Consider the following 14,749-nt stretch of genomic DNA (forward strand, 5'->3'; position numbering starts at 1 on the left):
AACCAAAACAGAGAGTAGAGAAACACAAAAGTAAGGTCTCACCTGAGTTGCAGTTGGAGTACAGAGACCTCTGCCTGCCGAATGCTGCCGAAGGCTCCAGACACGTGTTGTTCTCACATGGTAGATAACAGCCTCCTCTTGTGGCCGAATCACAGTGCTACATCCATCCCTTTCGCCCAATCTGCAGCTTGTAATGGCTCCAGTGTTTCCTGGAGACCCTAAACTGAACATCGGAAGCGTTTAAAAGAGTCAGTGACTGCACCATTGTGACGATAGTGCATAAATACCAACATCAATGACAATAGCGGTAGTACTTGAACACATCATGGCGCCGTCTTCAGCGCAGGCGCGGTGGCCAAGTGGTAAGGCGTCGGTCTCGTAAACCGAAGATCGCGGGTTCGAACCCCGTCCGTGCCTTTTTGACTTCAGCCAAATGAAGTTGCACTATACGTGGAAGACCACAAGCAACTTGAAGCATGTGTGCTGCTTCTCTGAACAGCATGTAATATTGTCTTTCAAATTTACACCTCTTTTGTTGCTAACAAACTCCATTTTGTTTCTTAGTGATCAACAAAGCAATCTATTTTTTCGTCAACATGCAAAAATACATCACAAGCACCCTTGTATAACATTAAAAGGTTATTTTGTTTGGGTCAGTGTAAGAAAAAAATGAAAATAGTTTCTGCTGAGCTTGCTAAGCCTCTTTACTGGCCTGTACCTTCACAAAAGTTCCAATTTTAACAGTATGATAGTCTGGTATGCAATATGTTTAATGCAGAAGTGGTTTTCTTCAGTTTAAGCGATTAAACTTAGTTATCTAAAACACACAAGCCTGCTGGTGAGCATCAAATACAAATAAAATAGGCCAGAATTAATCACAAAAAAAGAGGCTGATTCAAGGGGGATTTCCTCGAAACAATACAAGAAAAGAAAACAATGTATTAGAAATGCTAACCAGTGAATCTCTACTGTATCCTATTTACACCTGCTGTGAACATGCGATCTGTATCTAAGTAGCTTAGGGAAAACACATGTAAACACATGCAGAACAAAGCAGGATTGGAGTGCAAATGACTCACCACATTTATGATCGTATCTCAGCCAGGTGGAACAATGTGTCTTAGATGACAGGGCGTTGCTTGGCCTGCGATGCACCACGTTTATTGTCGAGTTGATCAGCCCAGCTGTCATAATTTGCGTTGAGATTGGAGAAAATTACTGAAACAATCAAGATAATGAGAACTGATTTATAATATCAAGCGTGAATACAAAAAAGCATGAACTGGATATCGGTATCCAATGAAGACATTTAGATGCAGATCAGATGGGCAAAATGGGCCTCACCATGTGCTTAAAATTTACTGTTGTTTCTGCAGAAATCCGGATCAAAACAAAAACAACAAACTACACTTGTTCTCATATTTGCCCCATCCACAATCAGCATCGTGTGAGTGAATTTTTCAGAACCTCAACCAGTGCTTTAGTGCTCTTTTCCACAAAATCCCATAAAGTTTCCTATCAAAATCAGATTTTATTTCACACTGTGACAGTTTCACTATAATCATGCCGCTGACACAGATCCAGCAGATGAGTGCAGTTTCCTGGGTAACGCTCCACGTTGCAGCATCAATGATTCATATCTGGTTCATGTTGTAGTATCGTCACGTTCCATCTGTTCAAGTGACCCTTTGTAAAATGATGCCTGATGATGGGAGGGAAACAACTGGAAACGGCTGCAGAGATTTTCAAAAATCTTTGTCAACAGAGTCCACAGCACATCACCGATGATTGATGTCCAAACTCCAGCTGCATTCACTGTGGGATGAAATGCTGCTTTTAGTTCATAAATCAGTGTACCTAGTCATTGAAAATAAGATCCAGATGGTAAAATCACTAGTTCTCTGTTATTCTTCATGATGGTAGAAAATAAACCAGAACTTTATGACACTATGAGCAAAATATAGACACAGGAAATGTACCATTTTGTGCTTTTTACGATCAGATTGCTTTTCACCTGATCAGTAAGAATGGCTTCTATGCAGCATACACTCAAGGCTATTGTGGTCCTGACGCCAGCAGCTTGTTTCCATAGTAACCTTTGTTGACTATTATATAAACAATGACATAAAAAAAGAGGAGGTTTTCTAATTAATGAAAGTAATATGCAAAGATACAACTTATTTATTGTTTATCCCTCTACCTTAAACAGGGTTTATTTCCATGGAACCTTTGGTAGATGAGCCTAAAATAAATGTACAATACGCCACCCCAGATGATGTATACTGTAAACGCATATGGCTACATAATGACACACTTCAGTAAAAAATGAGTGTGACATAGCATTTAGAAAAGCAATTATCAGGCCCCTTCCAGATAGTGTTGACTTTCACAACCACTCCTCAAATCCCAGATATAGAAACAGACTAAGTGTCTGAATTCCTTAGGTTTTACCAATCAGACGTTTACTGCTTTTCACTTCACAATTTAGCACCACAGGTGGAAAGACTGTGCGCTGCAGGCTTGAGATTCATTGAGTGACAAATTTTTCATGCGGGTGGGAGAGGAAAAAAAAGGCAGAATAAGAGCTATCTAACCAATTATAAAACACAATGCAGGAAACATGGAGCCCCAAGTGAAAGGAAATAAAATAGAAAACTGTAAATTCAGCAGTGTGGTTGGAATGCTCAGCTAATGATAGACAATGTTTAAGCCTTGATTATACTCCCTTGTGGACGTTCACACAGACCGCTGCAGACACAATGGTTGGTTTTTGATGGCTTTATAGCTTATTTGTTGCTCTAGATTTTCACAAAGAGTCTAAACTAGTATAATGATATGATCACTGTTTTCTTCAAGCAGTTAGTAAAGATTAAATAGAGTTATGAGGCTTCTTCGGATGCTGAAATTTACAACACACAGGCTCTGGTGAACCCTCGTGTACTCCATGACACTTGAAAGTATAACGCCTCTTTTGCACACAGCTATATTTGGTGCTCATATTTTTGGGTAATATACGCAATAGGCAACCTAGTGTTTAATGCAAGGAAATATATTTGCTTACAGATAGATGGAAACTTCACTGCAGACATCAGAGAGGTTGATTTTTATCAGTTTTAAGTGTTTGGAGTTTTATGGAATATGTACATGAAGCAAAAGTGCAACAACAAGAAGAACCAATGATACATGGTTGAGAAATACCTTCAAGCAGGGGATCCAAATTTATGAATATTTTGTTACAAGACGTTTGAATCACTGTAGTTCATGTGCATTCTGTACTTTACACAGCTAACATGAGTAAGACTCGCTAAATGAGTCCCTTGACTGTCAGCATAGTCAAGCAACCAAATAGACTGTCAGTCTGTTTGTTATCATTGCTATATTACTACATCACTATAGTCTCTCTGAAATCTACTGCAGAAGTTCCCGTTTTTCAGCATACTGGAGTCAAATTCCACATTTAAAATAAAAACAACAACAAAAAATGGAAGGAGGAGTGTCGCAAACATTCGTATATGTTCAAAGAGCCCTGGGAAGGAAGAAGGCGTAACAACTCTTTTCCACAGTTTTGCTTCATTTTTGCAAATGCATGCTTTACTGTTCAAAAGTTTGGGGTGGCCCAGACAATTTCATGTTTTCCATGAAAATTCACACCTTTATTTACATAAACCTTTATTTACCTTTTATTTACCTTTATTTGCTAACATAATTGCACAAGGTTTTATAATAATCAATGAGCCTTTCAACACCGTTAGCTAACACAATGTAGCATTAGAACACAGGAGTGATGGTTGCTGGAAATGTTCCTCTGTACCCCAATGGAGATATTCCATTAAAAATCAGCTGTTTCCAGCTAGAATCGTCATTTACCACATTAACTATGTCTAGATTGTAATTCTGAATAATTTAATGATGTCTATATTGAAAAAGATTGCCTTTCTTTCAAAAACAAGGACATTTCTAAGTGACCCCAAACTTTTGAACAGTACTGTAGACTATCTGGAAGATGCCCTCTTGTGGTCAATGCAAAGAAATGCATGTCATTACAGATTAACCAATACCTCACTTTGTGGAATATGTGCATGGAGCATTACTGTCACAAAAACAGGACAACCGATATTTGCCGAGAAATTGAGTAGGAAGCTAACTAGCCACATGTGGAGCCAGTCTTGTGACTATTTTTGTTACAAGTTGCAATAACTTCTACAATATGTGTGTCCTTTGTATTTTACACAGTGATCTACTGAGCATTTATGGAACACTTTCTCCAAGTGAACTCTAGGCCGACCAGAAAGTAGTATAACATCAACTATGTTTACACAGCTGTTCATGTGAGCATTTGCAATGGAGTATAATCAAGGTTTGTTCAAGGCCTTTTGGTTTCGTGGACTTGGCCAGCTGACAAAATTTACATGACTCAGACCCCAGCAAACCCTCATGTACTCACAAATGTAGAATGACTGGAGTTACTGTACGAAGAAGTTTGCTCATGCAAAGGATGCTTTAACTACTAAATTAATTATATATGTAGATGAAAATATATATAATAATATTATGATAATTTCAAGATAAAGACTAAGATTTTTGAATTTTCAACTGTAGAATGCATTTAAAGCTATGTCCATTTAAACATAATTTACTAAAAGTATTTAATCTCTTTTCATTAACCTGTAATTTTCAATGTTTATATCTCTTTGTGACTTTCTTTATTATTACTCTAATTTCCTTATAATTTCTCCTCTGCTGCAAATAAATAAAATTAGGCATCAAGGATAAAACACAAAAAGAAGATGAAAGAAAACAGGAAGTGGACAACAAAAGAGTCTGTGACATGCAGTTTTCTGGCAGCAGGTCCAGGCCTGCACGCAAATAATTATTTTTTTTCTGTGTGGGCTGTAGATTCTGAACTCAAATGAGATTTTTATATGCAATAGATTGTAGCCTATTCATAAATATGCTTTCAGCTGCATGCTAGTGGGTCTTCTCCTGCATTATCACCAACCACACATGATATACCTGCACATAGCATGTCAAGAAAGCCATACAGATGTTATCCTTGTCAGAGGTCACACTTCTGTCCTGTACATGTTTGCTACTGTTTATATTTTGCAGTGTTTAAGCCAAGACTTCATTGTGTGCCATCTGGCTCTCAGCCGGGGAGCCAAACAGTTGATTAAAGAACGCAATTAGCATGGAACAGGTTCTGTCAGTTTCCCCGGCAGGGATTAAAGAATGCGCTCGTTCACTGTGACAACCACGCTGTCATGTGTATGTGGAGAATATGCGACCGGCATTTCTTCAAACCCAGGGGTTGTTCGAGAGTTGTTCCAGAGATGTTAATTTGAGGTCAGCTGAGTCGTTTTAAACCAAGATTTACACGTCAGTCTCAACTACCGAGCTGCAGGAGCAAAATCTCAGGAGATGGAATGTAATAACCACAAACTGAAACTGGAGAGCTTAATTTAAGATGCACTTTAAATCTGTAGTGCTGCAATCAAAATGACTGAAAAATAAAAGAGCAGGTGTTCCTCAGACACTTAACCTGCTGAAAATCCTCCGTCAAGCCATGAAAAAGGAGGAGAATAAATATTCGGTGGCCTAGAGAAGAGAATGCATCACTTAAGAAAAATTATTTGCATGAATTAAAGGCAAATTCTGCAAATGGCGAGTGTGCATCTCCTGTAAGGCCAGGTCCAGATCCTGGAAGTTGCAGACAGATTCCTAAAAAAAAAAAAGTGGCACACACTGTGATGAAAGCAATTAGCGACAAGTGTGAGCTCATCAGCAAAGTCAAGTGCAGGAGTCCTTCAAAAACCAATTCAAGGCAGCAGAAGCGTGATGCTGAAAGACCACTCCGAGTAAAAAAAAAAAAAAAAACCTCATCAGCTTTCACTGGCAGCAGGAAAAAGAAGCAACCTAGTCTGCTTTCATTGAGTCTCAGGGGTTCACGAGACAGCTGCAGAGACAGAAAACATATGAAAACCCCGTGTGTGAGGCAAACAAACATGCATTCACAAAATGTTCCACAAGACTCCCAGTAAGAGATGTCAGAGATGCTTTATGATGTTCTCAGTTCCCCCTCTGCAGAAGGGCAATGCCACTTCATTTTTGACATTGAAGATCAAAACATTTTTGCTTGAGGAAGCACAGTCTGTGTTATCAGAAACGCTTGATAGATGGGGGTACCGCAGCCGTGAAGCAATTTTTCAGTTTCCAATCTCATGAATTCAAGCATCTGCTGCCATCGTGTACCACAGAGGAGGAGAGCAGACAAGTTCATTGTCAATTTTAGTACAGCAAAACAAAGAAAACATGAAGCACATATCAAAAATCAAGCAGAGCAGTGAGACACAAGCATGACGGCGGGAATAGAAAACAAAAGCGTGGAACTTTGGATCACTTTCTCTGTCTGCCACAAGGTGGGCAAGAGCGCATGACTTCCATACTCTCAGAGTTTATATGCAGTGAAGGTTGGACACAATCGGGCAAGTGTTTGTAGGCCATGACCCAGATACTTATTTCCAGTGCTGGACTCTGCAGGATGGCATCATCTCCCATTTCAGTCCACAAAGAAACTGTGTTTCCTGTGTGAACCCACGGACGAGGCTCAGGAGTGTTAAAGCTCACTTGGGCAGTCACATGTGGGAGGAGTTTGGTTACTTTGATTACAGACGGTGATGCTGTTTACTGGGCACCAGAGTGGAAATGACAGGGGGCACTTTCATTAGTTTGATCAGAGGAAGTTCCCAAGCCAAAACCCAGAATCAGCTGCAGCGGACTAAAATAAAGTTCAAACTCACAGGCAACAGCAGGAAATCACTTTTTTTCCTTCACAAATCTGAATAAAAACAATGCCAGCATTCACCATGATGTACAAACTATTTGGGTGTGTATCTATACGTGCTTGGTTGTGAATCTGGCACCATCTGCAGGTGAATATCTAGACTTCACACATAGAAAATTGGGAGTTCCTTGCTGGTTTGATGGCACTATTATCATTTCTTGGGTTGAAGATGTGAAACTGTTTGTTTTTGTATTGAAAAGAAAGGAGCAAATTGTGAAACAGCAAAGGAATCATGCGCTTGAGAGATAAATAATAAGGTGTATGAGATCACTTCATAGCTATTCGGTGAATGCAACTTATCTATAAACCTAATGGGAAAGTTATTATAAGCACAGCAAATCAGAACCTTACAGGGAACTATCAGTTTTCACACATTGCTACCGTCGAAAATATTCTGTGAGAATACTGCTAAGATGTTTTATACATGAGTTCTGAAAACAGAGAGAAAAAGTTGTGTCCCAGCAGCAGGCTTTAAATAGAAAAAGCAAGGAAACCTCAGTTTGCCTATTAGCTCACTAAATTTCCAAATGCTTTTCTTAAAAACCCCGATGAATGGAGCGCAGTCAAAAACACTCCCAGAAGCACAGCGAGCCAGCTTCAGATTTATAAAGCAGGCACTGCCCTGCACAGTGCAGTTGCAGATTTTTAACAAATAAAAGTACTGTTGTGAGGACTGGCTATCTGATCTTTCCCTCACTGATTCACATTTGACCTTCCGGCTGAGCTGAGAGAAACACTCAAGTTGCCTTTTTCGGCAATCCTCCTCGCTTTCCAGGCAGTCAAAAGGCATTTGTGAAAAATGCTTCACTGTAGACTCATCTTAGGTTTTAATAGCAGTTTTGTCCTTTATTAAAATAACATTTGATATAAAGCAAAAATACATGTTGCACATCTTATTGTGGCATTCCACAATTTCATTAAAAGACCTGAAAATGATACATGCTATAAAAGGCTTGAAAGACAAAATATAAAGCAGATTTTATCAGCGCTATGAGTTTAACATTCTGTATTTACAAACGGCACACTGGAATATAAGGGTGCATTTACTGTGTCAGTAAATATTACACATTGGATGGTCGTAGCCACACATAAAGTCCGGCCATAGGGCGTATTTCCGGATGAAAGGTGCTTTTCTCAAACATTTGGCAGCATTTCTGTCGCACTTGCACAGCAGCTTTTCACATTTGTCCTCAAGGTCATCTGCAACGAAGGACAGAAATGTCTCCCCTCAATGACAAGCTGAAAAGATGATTTATACGATATGATTTTTTTTGGTGAATTTCTCATAAATGTTGTGAACTTTGACGCTTGGAGAGTGTGTAGCTATGTTCATTTAGAGGGATTCCTCTGAAAATGTTACTGTTGATATTCTGATTTTATGTCACATGCATTTATTTTTAAAATAATCATTAAAAAAGACACAATTTTTTGGTAGTTTAGTGGGTAAACCTTGTTATGGCTATTTCTGTTAATAATCAGTAAATAGTGTGGCTTATGGGGGCTTAAAATATCATTAAATATACATTGGAAAATGTCCAGTTCTCGTAAAAACTACCTCGACTGTGTTTCACTTTGAGGTTTACTCCAGAGGGTGTGTTACATGCTACATGAAGCATCATATTTGCGTGTTGCATGTAAGAATGCCATACCACACTCAGCTTTCCTGTCCTCACATGTCCACTGATACCGGTCTGTTTTGGTTTGGCAGCCGAAACGTTCTGCATCTCCATAACAGCAATCATGCCTGTGGCAACACCTGCATACAGAAAGATTAGCATGATAAAATGCATTCACTTGAAGGCTGAGCTCAGCCTACAGTAGACGGGGTCAAGGAAGCAGCAGGAGGCGGTTAGTCGCAGGGCTGTGGTTTAAATCCCACCACGGCTATTTAAAAGGCAGGGCAGGATCGCCACATGAGTTTTCCCAACGGATAGTTAGCAGTTAACCAGTTTGAGGGGGTGAGACGTCTTGTGGCGAAGCAGGAAAAGAAGGAGATGGTAATTAGGATTCGGGTGTGGAATTTTTGGACCTATTTTCAAGTATGCATTGGAGCATGTGAGACTGCTGGGTTTGGACCGTCATCCCCTGCTTCCGTCCCATCGCACAGAATTTGTGGTTAAGTCGACTCATTCATAAATGGAAACTACACATCAGGACGTAGGATGAGTGGGAGGAGAAAACTAACCAGGAGGAGGCGCACAGCATCGGTGTAAACATCACCAAGGCCTGCTGAATGACATCCTTTGCAAAGCATAATGTATAGGTGGTGTAAGCTGACTGTTTATATTGTGGATCCCACTATCATCACAGCTGTAGTATTTGCAGAGTAAAAGCTAAACCCTTGCATTCGCTTTCATCTGTCAGGTGTGATTAAAAGCTGCTGCCTCACCAGTCGGCCCTGTCTCTGGGCCAGCCTTGACCACCCAGTCCACAGTAGCATCCGTACATCACGTAAGCCAAAGCGGATCTCCCCGTGCTGCATTTGATGGCTCCTGCCAGTTCGAATATCCCTCTTTTTGTTCGCTGGGAACTGCGGGCAGCCACAGAGGCCACAGCCACTGCAAAGAGAAATAAACAATAGAAGAGGAGGCACAAACTCAGCATTCTTTACCTAAATCCACATTCTCTAGAGTGCTCGGACACTCTTTGATTTATGGTTTCATATGTATGGGATGAACAAAGCAGAGTCACTGACACCTTTTTAACAAACTTAAACTCTGTGAAATGTTTCTCTACATGTCAAACCCTATTTTAATAGGCTGTAAGTAAATAATAAATCTTCCTGCAGCCAAATGTAAGCCTCTATAATGATGAATAGAGGCTTGGCTTGGCTCTCTCACATCTCATCTACACCTTAAAGCTTCACTCTGTCTGAACAAATCCACAACTTCAGATTTAAAATGCAGGAAAAGCAGAAAATGTTGCAAAGCAAAATCAAAGCAACTTGTTTGCACTTGCTCACTTAGAACAACTTTCACTGAGCATGTGTAAACACAAGTATTCCCCCTCTTCAGGGATCTCACCTGCTCGGTTTCCCTCCGTAAATAACTTCTCAAGTCTGTGCATTACCAGCAGGAACTTCAAAGTAAAAGACTCACCAGACAAGAGGAGAAGTATCCGGTAAAACACAGTCATGGTATGCAACAGGCTCTCCAGCTACTCCACGGCAAGTGTTCTTCACTGCTACTCCGAGCACAGCGTGAAGTGGAGAGCTTTTTATAGATGCTGTTTGAATAATCTCCTAAGCATCACCATTGGCTGGAGGCTAATCATGTTTGTGAGACTGAGCTGCTCCCTCTAGAGGGAACAGTGTGGAGATTTTCAAGGTGCCTTCTCAGCTCCTCCAAGACCAGGGGTTGTGTAATTGCAGGTGACAGTTTTAGCATTAATACTATAAAATTGAGGGGTTTTCTATCGGATAAAATACGATTTTTGCTGGAAGTGTGAGACAACTGGGAGTTTCATGAAAATTAAATATACACAGGCAGCAATGAAAACACTTTCCTCTGTCTTTTCATTTATTTATTTATTTATTTATTTACCTCACCTGCTGGAACATGTTGTTCTCTAGAAGAAGATTGTCAAGATTCAGAATTGAACAGTATGCTTTAAAACAGGCAGCTTGTTTTAGAAGAGGTGGTCTGGATAGCGATTTTAATTCTAGATTAAGATGTTACACATAAAACAAATCATTTAGAATATCATACATGCCATATGTTGGATATTAATCTACACTCAACAAAAATATAAACACAGCACTTTTGTTTTTGCTCCCGTTTTTTATGAGATGAACTCACAGATCTAAAAATTTTTCCACATACACAATATCACCATTTCTTTCAAATATTGTTCACAAATCTGTCTAAGTCTGTGATAGTGAGCACTTCTCCTTTGCTGAGATAATCCATCCCACCTCACAGGTGTTCCATATCAAGATGCTGATTAGACACCATGATTAGTGCACAGGTGTGCCTTAGACTGCCCACAATAAAAGGACACTCTGAAAGGTGCAGTTAAAGCAATTAAAAGGTGGAAATAGAGAATAAAACACCTGTGAGATATGACAAAAAAAAAATGTACCTCTGGGCTCTGTAGATACACCAATCAGTAGAATTAAAGTTTAATATTTGCTCACACAGTATATTGTTAGCTACTGTAAGCTAGATAATGTTGTGTGAGGCTCCAGTTTCTCACAACAAGTGCAACCAGACTGGCTAATTACGGTTATTACAGTCTAATAATACACTTATTATGCTGTAATTACAAAGAGATTAGCTTGTGCCTCTCATCTGTCTTTTTCTCTTGTAAATAAACAAGTCAGCAATCCTCTCCATAAAACAAACACTCAACACGTATTGTAGCTATCATTACTGTCGCTGTGATTTACTGCGCAGCACTCCAAGTGCCCAAGTTTAACTGCAGTTATTGTTTCGTTGACAAATTCCAAGACCTGGTGTGGAAATGTTGTGATATGTGTCGTATCATGGCTTTTCATCTTTTTGTTATGCTCCCCGAATTTCAGCTCTGTTATACTCGACTCCATTGTCATCCATAATGTGGTAATGTCGAGGCAGCTAAATCATAAAAGACACACGCTTTGGGCTTTGATAACTGGGGAAATATTCTTTTTTCTTGCATGTGTGTGTGTGTGTGTGTGATTCAGTTCCTCAGTGGTGCTTCTGCACAGTGTGAGATAAGCGCCTCCTCCTGGCAGTTATTACATCTGCCATACAGGATGACTGCGCTGCACCACGAGGCGCATCCCTCAATCCATGTATATCTGATTATTCTCTTCTCAGCACATCCATTGCCGCAAAACATCCAGCCAGCATTAAGATCGTATCATGCTGAACCCACACGGATACAAATTTTAATGTCAATAAGCTACGAAGTGTGCAAAGAACTGAACAGGAAGCACAATCCCAGATAATTGGTGATGTTTAGTGTCAGTTTTGTCAACACTACAGTCCCAGATGGTGGTATCTGATATCTATTTGCTCATTAAACACGAATAAACAACCTCAAATGTTCTATTTTTGATTAAATGAGGAAAAGAATGGAGGCAAGCTGAGTTTCAGCTTCAGGAACATCCAGTAAATTATGCCCCATTATCAAACACAGCTATTTTCCCAATTATGACTGAAGAACAAATTGAGTGTGCTTGAAAAATTCTCCAAAGCATACAACAACATTTCTAAATCATACTCTGATGCAGAGCCGTTGCTAACCGACTCAGTTCTGCTGTTTCGTAATGGATTTGAGACCTTACCCATCACTCATAAAAATGCAGAAAGAAGAAGGCACTCGGTTTTCAATGGTACCAGAGAATAATTACTGCTGGTTTACTGTCATTTTGATAAATGCTTCAACTGTTTGTTATCAGTCCAGCTGGTAGCTGGTGCTCAAGCTGCCTGAATGACAACCAAAAAAAGCTCCAACGGAATTTTTAAGAGAGAAAAAGAAGTCAAGAAATGATAAATTGGACAAAGAAATGTGGTCTGTCTCCTCAGAGAGATCTCTCGGGTACATCTGCAGCATGTTTACTGCTTTCATCAACCTAAATTTAATGTATGACTGACAAAGTGAACCACAACAGAATAACTTATGATGGAATTCCATGCACGTCCTGCACACATCCCACCAACACCAATGCTAGTGTTCATAATGCTAACACTGATTGTAGTGTAAAATACTAGGCAACATGTGAATGCATTCTCAATTTCTATGTAACTTGTTTTTATGTTTAATGAAAATGCAAAGATGTTTAACATTTAGACTTTTTTCAGAACAAAGAAACAACATGTATGAACATTATCATGTCCCTTTTATTTTGAAAATCTAATAACTAAACTAACCAGCCTGTGTTATAATGCAGCTTTGAGTATGCAGGCTAATGACAGTGTTTTTTTCCCAGTTACGCCCATAAAAGAGATTTTAACCCCACCAAGGAAAGCGGCGGAATTACTTGACAACTGTCGTCTGTCTGTCTGTCTGTCTGTGCACAACATTAGTCTAAAACGGACCAATGGATTTGGATGAAATTTTCAGGGAAGGTCAGAAATGACACAAGGACCAATTGATTAGATTCTGGCAGTCTGAATCCATGGAATGGCTAGAGATTTCTGTGTAATTGCGACATAGCGGCACGGCGTCCCTGTAACTATGACTACAAGTGAACTCTATGTTAGATGCTTGCTGACGATCACATGGTTGTGATCCTACTACGAATCCACTACTATGGACTACAAATTGATTTCATCTGCTGGAAATGATACGACTGAGCAGCCTGGACGGAGTGCTGCGCTCTCTGAGGGCTCTTCTTGTTTATCATTTGATGCCCTGTCGTCTAACACAGTAGGTCTGGACGAGTTAATAATTCATTATATTAGTACAAGCATTAAAAGTGAACCTTATTTTACCTTAGAATCTAGTTTGCATATTAATAAATTCAAAGGAGAAACAACCAGAGAATTCATTGCCTAAGGAAGATGTGAATGAATGAATGTGGCTTAAACTAGAGGTCTTGGTAAAAACCATGAAGAAGTGACAATGATGTACTGATTCTTCTTTATGGATGTTCATGCCACCTTTTAGATATACTTTCAAAACCACATCAGAACAACTTTATGGTTCCCTTTAGTAGCACAAAACTATTTTATTCCCTCAGCTTTTATAACAATCAATATACAGTGTATGACAAATTAAAGGAAAGCCAAGTTCTTAGTAAGGTGTTGGGCCAACACATGCTGCCAGAACAGGTTTAGTTGGCACCTTGGCTCTGATTCTCCAAGTCTCTGGAACCCTACTATGAAACACCATTCATCCAAAATAAGTTCACTTCTGTGGTGTTTTGATGATGGTGATGGAAAGCGCTGTCTAACATGTCAGTCCAAAACCTCCCACAGATATCCAATAGGGCTGAGATGAAATGTAACATTACAACTGAATTACAAAATATGAAAACAAAACAAATAGTCATTTTTTTTAAATTAATAACACTGAGGGACTTTGCCACAGTATTTCTAACAGTTATGTCAGGTTCTGTAACTTCCTGAACTACAGAATTTTGCTTATTATTAAATTAGTTAGGCTATTCTCCATAATAATGACACTGTATGATTCCACCCTGAAGATGCATTATAGTAAAGTATAGTAGTGTTTTATATTACTTTTCAAGGGTTTAATATCAAATATATATTCTATATAGGTATAATAATACATTAAATTAAACTACAGGGCATTAACTTCAAAGGTTTATGTCATAATGCAATTCAAAAAAAATTTTTTTTTTTTACTGGAAGACACTTCGGCACAGCAGCTTTGTCTTCGATATGGAATATGTAAATGTGATCTTTATTTGACGTACAGATTTATTTAGTTTCTGCTGGTCGTTTGCAACCTTATTTATTTGTTGAATTTCTTTTGTAATGAATTTGTTGTTTTCACACTGGTTTTATTGTAAAGATAGACCAATTGCACTATTCTGAAAGGAAATTCTTTAAGCACTTAGTAGTAGTAGTAATAATAGTAGTAGTATTGTTATTATTATTATTATTATTAGCTTTTCTGTTTTTGTTTTATCATCATTCACTTTTATGTATCAATGTAATGATTAATTTTAATTTCCTCATTCATTGTATATTTTTATTGTTAGCTTTGGTCAGTTTATGGTGCATTTTTCAAATAAATAAATTTTTATTCATAGCATACTTAACACTTTTTTTGAATTTCGTGTTTTAATATATTTTCCATACTCATTTTTTACATTTTATTTTATATTTTTCTTCTCCGGCGTTCACTTTACCCTTTTTGCTTGCTACTGTAACAACAGAATTAGCTTTTGGAGATCAATATATTAGTCCTTTTCTATTCTATTGTAAAATTCTGTCATATCCTTCCACCGCCTGT

General features: G+C 38.8%; 1 protein-coding gene and 1 non-coding gene across 2 annotated transcripts; one reads left to right on the forward strand and one right to left on the reverse strand.

The window, feature by feature from the left end:
- Nucleotides 1–345: 345 nt before the first annotated feature.
- Nucleotides 346–417, forward strand: trnat-cgu (transfer RNA threonine (anticodon CGU)). The gene has a single exon. It is a non-coding gene; the product is annotated as a tRNA-Thr (tRNA).
- A 7,250-nt stretch (nucleotides 418–7,667) lies between these two features.
- Nucleotides 7,668–13,268, reverse strand: pla2g10 (phospholipase A2 group X). Its single transcript, XM_051941260.1, has 4 exons — nucleotides 9,940–13,268; nucleotides 9,231–9,399; nucleotides 8,491–8,597; nucleotides 7,668–8,041 (listed from the first exon to the last, which is right to left on the reverse strand). Exons 1-4 carry the CDS (start codon nucleotides 9,974–9,976, stop codon nucleotides 7,893–7,895), a joined length of 462 nt encoding a protein of 153 aa, XP_051797220.1. The 5' UTR covers nucleotides 9,977–13,268; the 3' UTR covers nucleotides 7,668–7,892.
- Nucleotides 13,269–14,749: the final 1,481 nt, after the last annotated feature.

The sequence above is a fragment of the Acanthochromis polyacanthus genome, chromosome 21, assembly GCF_021347895.1.
Source record: "Acanthochromis polyacanthus isolate Apoly-LR-REF ecotype Palm Island chromosome 21, KAUST_Apoly_ChrSc, whole genome shotgun sequence".
NCBI classification, from domain to species: Eukaryota; Metazoa; Chordata; class Actinopteri; family Pomacentridae; genus Acanthochromis; species Acanthochromis polyacanthus.

Bases quoted from the DNA above. Each gene is read 5' to 3' on its own strand.
- pla2g10 (XM_051941260.1), bottom strand. From the start codon at position 9,976: ATGACTGTGTTTTACCGGATACTTCTCCTCTTGTCTG. The intron at 9,400-9,939 runs GTGAGTCTTTTA...TTCTCTTTGCAG, and splicing joins GATACTTCTCCTCTTGTCTG to TGGCTGTGGCCTCTGTGGCT. The intron at 8,598-9,230 runs GTGAGGCAGCAG...TTCTGTATGCAG, and splicing joins CCCAGAGACAGGGCCGACTG to GTGTTGCCACAGGCATGATT.